This window comes from Alexandromys fortis, unplaced genomic scaffold (genome assembly GCF_014885135.2).
Source record: "Alexandromys fortis isolate MF-2015 unplaced genomic scaffold, M_Fortis_MF-2015_v1.1 scaffold_350, whole genome shotgun sequence".
Lineage (NCBI taxonomy): Eukaryota > Metazoa > Chordata > Mammalia > Rodentia > Cricetidae > Alexandromys > Alexandromys fortis.
The window spans coordinates 229500-235499 of record NW_026068263.1 but is presented as its reverse complement, the minus strand read 5'-3'; the positions used below and the strand labels follow the sequence as shown (position 1 = coordinate 235499).

Below are 6000 nucleotides of genomic sequence, written 5' to 3'. Positions count from 1 at the left end.
GTAAAAGGGAGAATATGTAGGCAGTAAGAGGGTTATTAAGTGGTGGTGAAAGTAATGGGACTGAAATTGGTAGTTGTACACTGTACCCCAACTGGAACTTTTCAAAAACTAATTTTAGTAAAATAATTTGTTTTATCAAATGGGGTAGAAAGATAACCTAGCAGAAGAAAATATTTAAGTAAATACCTGGGTTAACAATATTATTTAAATGTTTTTACGTTAAATTTTTGTTTTCTGTAGATCTGATACATAACTACAGCATTTGGATGAGTAGCTTAAACACGGACTTCCCCCAACCAACATCCAAAAATAGTAATAAATAAGAGTGGAAAATGGTTAAGAATGTTACATTTCTTACATTTACTTTGGAGATGTTTCTGAGTACTGCTAAAGTGTCTGATGGTGGATATTGTATTTTAATTAACTCAGTATTTCCATCAGATTCGTCAACATCATGGAGGGTAGAAATCAAACAGATGCCCTACAGTTCTTTCTTGCGCGACTAACAGATGATCCAGCTGTGCTACCACTCACATTCAGCTTCTTTCTCTGCATCTATCTGGTCACTGTCCTTGGAAACCTACTCATCATCATGGTTGTGAGTTTGGACCACCACCTCCATACTCCCATGTATTTTTTTCTCTCTAATCTTTCATTTGTTGACATATGTCTAAGTTCAACTACTATCCCAAAGCTTCTGGTTAACATGCAAACATGGGATCAGACCATCAGCTATACAGGCTGCCTCACTCAAGTCTGCTTTATTTTGGAATTTGCTTCCTTAGAAAACTGTCTCCTTGCTGTGATGTCCTATGATCGATATGTGGCCATTTGTCACCCTCTGAGGTACACAGTCATCATGAACCCTAGCCTTTGTGTTTGGCTAATTATATTGTGTCTGGTTATTAGCCTTGAAAACTCTCTTCTGCTTGGTCTGATGTTATTGAGGTTGTCCTTCTGCACAAATATGGAAAGCCCCCTAATCTACTGTGAACTTGCTCAGGTAATCAAACTTGCCTGCTCAGATACCCTAATCAATAACATTCTGATATATCTTTCAACATTCATCTTTGGTGGTGTTCCAATCTCTGGAATAATTTTCTCTTATGTAAAAATTGTCTTTTCAGTAATGAGAATATCGTCATTGAAAGGAAGGTACAAAGCCTTTTCTACTTGTGTTTCTCATCTAGCTGTTTTGTCATTGTTCTATGGTACAGCTCTGGGGGTTTACATTAGCTCTGCTCTGACTATTTCAACAAGAAGTACTGCAGTGGCTTCACTGATGTACACTGTGGTCCCTCAAATGATGAACCCCTTTATCTATAGTCTAAGGAATGGTGATATAATGGAAGCATTGAGGAAACTGAATCATTAGCAGATTATTTTTTGGCTTTGGATTTCACTGTTCAGAGTAAGTCACATTGATAGTGTATCTTGTGAGTTAGAATGCATATTTCTTCCTCTACTGTAGAATTTAAATGATTAGTTGAAACATAATATAATTTATATCTCTTCTTGTCTGTGTTTTCTGACTATGCTACTATATCTAGGTCTCAGATGTTTGACCCATTCCTTTAAATTTCTAGATACAATTTGTCTTCTTACTACATATAAGCAAAGACAGACATAGGGGCTCTAGATTCAGTGAGATGTACTACCGATATATATGTAATTAATTTTAAAGTTACACTTGTATGCATTTATGAGTATGATATACATGCACTCATTAAAGTGGAATATAAGAATGTGTGTATCAAAATATATGAACTATTTAATATTAAGTCAGTTACTGTTGAGTAACTTTAAAACAATACACTTTTATTCACCTCAAATAAGGATAGCAAAAGCAGATTCTGGCAAGTATGCTTGCAAATATTAATGAGTGTATTAAGATTATTAAAATTTAGCTGAATTGGGAGCATTTCTGTGACAAGTATAAATTCCCTATTCTACCATTTTCCTATCTTAAATGACTCAAATTCTACAGAAAAATCATGCACATCTTGGTTCCAAATGTTTTAAAAATAATATAATAATTATAGACTCAGAAAACACAAGGTGCACACAGAGAAAATAATATGAACATTTGATATTTATGTTTACTTCAACCTTGCTAGTAATTAGGATTTTTGCTGCTCTTGGCAAACACTGCAATCTAGATATAGGTAGATTGCTTGTCTACCATCTGAGATATTTAAAAGCTTAGTGACATCGTTCTGCAAGGTAGAATTTTCTTTGGTAAATTCAGAAGATTATTCCCATCAAAATCCATCTTTTTTACTTCCTGTTGCTTTCTTTCAAGGCACCAATTTCTGTCATTTCCTGAGCCTTAGAATGCATATTATCTTGTTATTACCTCCTGCAAAGAACTGAATATTGAATCACTATTACATAGCAATACTACGGGTCACAGCAAGGATGCTTATAATTATAGTATAACCCACTCATGAAGAGGGTTTGACTCTAATTAGCAAGTACAATGTTAATCTAATAAGTAAATCATCATAAAAGTATTTTATAGTATGAATGTCCATCTAACTCAGATAAAGTATTGATATTGTTTATCACCCTCTCTGGGGAAAAAAATTACAGTTCCATAGTTTCAATAAGGGCCTAGGCACATATCTGCATAGCAGTCAATATTTATAATACCATTTTCTTTTGTAATACATATTTAATTACTTGTGGTATCTTTTGATACAGCCAGATCATGCAAGCATATGTACAAATTAGTTACTTATCTGTAAATATGGATAGTACCTTGAGAGTAATGAAAGATATACAATATTTCTCTGGGGTACTAGCAACGGGAGGAGTTACTCATATCATACAATCTCCTTGGTGAAAGAAACTTTTAGTATTGTTGGGTTTTCAGACTGTATGCTTAGATGTGGCCAGGTCAGAAATGTCACCTACTGTGCAATGATATTTCATTTATGTGTGTCATTGTGTATGTATATATGCATATACACATATATGGATATATATATGAAATACATGACAGGCCGACACCCATAATTACAGAATAAAATCTAAAAATAATATGACAACTTTGAAAAGTTTAGTAGGTATTTAAGAGAACAACTCTAGGAATCCACAGAATTCAAACTACAAAACAAAGCCAGAAAAGATGATGATAAATTATTGCACTTATCAATGTAGACAGTAAATAACAGCTTGTCAGAAGAACAAAGGGGATGACTATAACTTAATGATTAGAATAATACATCAAAACTGGTAAGTACCTTCAGTATTCACTTACTGAATCTTGGGGCTCCTAACTTTATAAAACAACACTATTATGCCTAACTACCTCATCGATATTGGGAGAAGATTAGGGGAAACTTAGTACCAATTTTCACATATTCATAATATAATTAACCAAAATATTAGCAAAGAAACATCATAAATAAATTATACAGAAATAAAGAGAATTTAAATATCAACGTAATTAAATATTTTTCTTATAAGAGCATGAAAATTTCACTAAAATTGACCACATTTTAGGTAACAAATGAGAATTAGTAAATATATCACTTGATTAATTTTCTGAATCTTATAAAATTACATTATATGAAACAGTAATAATCAAAGAAAACAAAAAATCGCCTATCAACTTCAGAGTGGGGGACATGGGTGGTTTTCAAGAAAGAGTAGCTGAGAAGAAAATAAATGGGAGGAAGTAAAGTAGTTTGATTATATACCAAGCAACATAGCTATTTAAATTGCAACATAAGCAAGTCAATAACAAGGGAAATGTCTGAAGCCACACGAACACTTAGAGAATGTTAATATACATTTGAAATTAAGGGACACCGAAGAAAACAGTGGATTCACATGAATGGAGACGTGGGGCAGCTTTCAGAGGTGTTGAGAGAAGGAAAATTGTAATCAAAATATATAATATGAAAAAATCTCTTTTCAATAAAAGAAAAGAAACAGACTCAAAAGTATGAGAATCGCCGAGAAGACCTTCAGTAATACAAAGAATGTTAACATATAATTTTGTTCATTTAGTTGCTGCCATTTGTAAATAAAAGAGCAAAATGAGCAAGTACTCTAATTCTTTGAATTACTACTGTATCTGTCGTAATGTTTCTCATTTAATCTATAATTCTAACTAAAAATAAAAATTGTAGACCAATATTTCTGATAAAAAAAAAACTCCCAAAGTTGGTAAATACATTCAGCAAATTAGCAGACTTTAAAATTAATACACAAAAATCAGTACGCTTTATGTGTACAAATGACAGCTGTACCAAGAAGGAAATCAGGAGACAATCCAGCTCACAATAATACCAACAAATTTGGAATAAATCTAACTAAGGAAGTTAAATACTTACATAATCAATTTTTAAGACATTAAACATAGAAGTTGAAGTACCTAACAGAAGATAGAAAGTTGTTCATGGATTGGTTGAACAAAAATTAGGGAAAAGCTATTACAAATTCAATGCAATCCTCGTCAAAATTTCATTCTAATTTTTCAGAGAAAGTAATTTTTTTTAAAAAATTAAACATTTAGATATGTGTATAACATTTTGAAGAGCAAAATAAGTTAGGTAACCACTAAGGGACAGTTATAGAGGAGGGGATTTTTCAAGAGAGGGGCATATATTGCTGTGACATAAAAGGGAGAATGGAATAATGGAACAGGAAGAATTAAATGGGTGAGTAGAAGAGGAAGAAATACTGGGCAAAGTGGAGAAGCAATACTGGCAAGGGCAACTGACGATAGAGGCTTATTGAGAATCCATATGGAGACACATTTTATAAGGGTTTATAGTCACATAAACCTATGCATTCAGTTACCCTATACTAGGAGAGATGGGAGACAATATTCAGACTCCATGTGGCACTGGACATCACAGTGATTATGGTGGTCGATAGTCATGTATAAAATGGGGATCTTGTGGACCTATTAGGATTTCTAGAATGAATTCTATAGTCAATGTTTATGATGTACAGCAATGTACAACAAAAATAGTTCATAATTTTAAGTATAAAACATACATTAAAAGTCCAATTTTGGATCGCAAGCTGGCTCAGAGCACAAAAGTTATTTCAGCCAAAGCTAACTACTTAAGTTTGATCCCTAGGACTCACATAGTAGGATAAAAGAACAGACTCCTGCAAGTTTTTCTCTGACTTCCACATGTGTCATAGCATGCACATTCCTCCTTGACAAATAAACTTATAAATAACATGTAATAAAATACAATTTAACAACATTCACTAATACTTCAGTTGAGAGTGAAATTTTTCTAGTATCTTTAATGACATAATATTCATATTTATAACCATTTATGCAATTCATATGTTCAATGATAAATCAAAATTAGCCTTCCTAGGACTGCAAATTATATAGTAATATATTTGTACATAACATTAAGGGAAAATGTAACGTGTTAGATAAATAATATATGATATGCATGTAAAGTCAGTGTCTTAGAGTTTCTATTGCTATGAAGAGATATCATGAACTCAGAAACTCTTGTATAGAAAAGCATTGAATTGGGGCTGACAGAAAGTTCAGATACTTAGTCTACTATCTTCCTATTGGGAAACATGATGTTGTGCAGGGAACATGGTGTTGAAGAAGGAACCAGGACTCCAATATCAGGATTGGAAGGCAGGAGAGAGAAACAGTGTGCCACTGGATCTGCTTTGTGTCCTTGAAACCTTAAAGTTTACTCTTAATGACACTTCCTCCAAAAAGACCACACCTACTCCAACAATGCCACAAGTTCTTATCTTTTCAAATAATGGCACACCTGTGAGCCTATGGGAGCCATATTCATTCAAGTGATGATAGTTAAGTGAACACAAATAATAAAAAGAATGGTGAAAATCATCCTGAGAAGTTATTGCAGCAGTGATGATGAAGTCACGTCTACTCTTTTTGCCTTTAAAGACATATTCCTGGAATCAGAATGGTTGTGTCATAGCTGTTATAATGAGGGTTTTTAGATATTGAGATGCAGAGTTAGGAAAAGTGTG

At 33.1% G+C, this 6000-nt stretch overlaps 1 protein-coding gene across 1 annotated transcript; it reads left to right on the top strand.

Moving 5' to 3' along the window:
- The first annotated feature begins 439 nt into the window (after positions 1 to 439).
- Positions 440 to 3891, top strand: LOC126494467 (olfactory receptor 7G2-like). The gene is made up of 2 exons (XM_050131834.1): positions 440 to 1364; positions 3848 to 3891. Exons 1-2 carry the CDS (start codon positions 455 to 457, stop codon positions 3889 to 3891), a joined length of 954 nt encoding a protein of 317 aa, XP_049987791.1. The 5' UTR covers positions 440 to 454.
- The last annotated feature ends 2109 nt before the right edge of the window (positions 3892 to 6000 follow it).

Excerpts from the sequence above, each read along its gene's own strand:
- LOC126494467 (XM_050131834.1), top strand. The coding sequence starts at position 455 with ATGGAGGGTAGAAATCAAACAGATGCCCTACAGTTCTTTCTTGCGCGA. Across the intron at positions 1,365-3,847 it reads AATGGAAGCATTGAGGAAAC|ACGTGGGGCAGCTTTCAGAG; the intron begins TGAATCATTAGC and ends ACATGAATGGAG.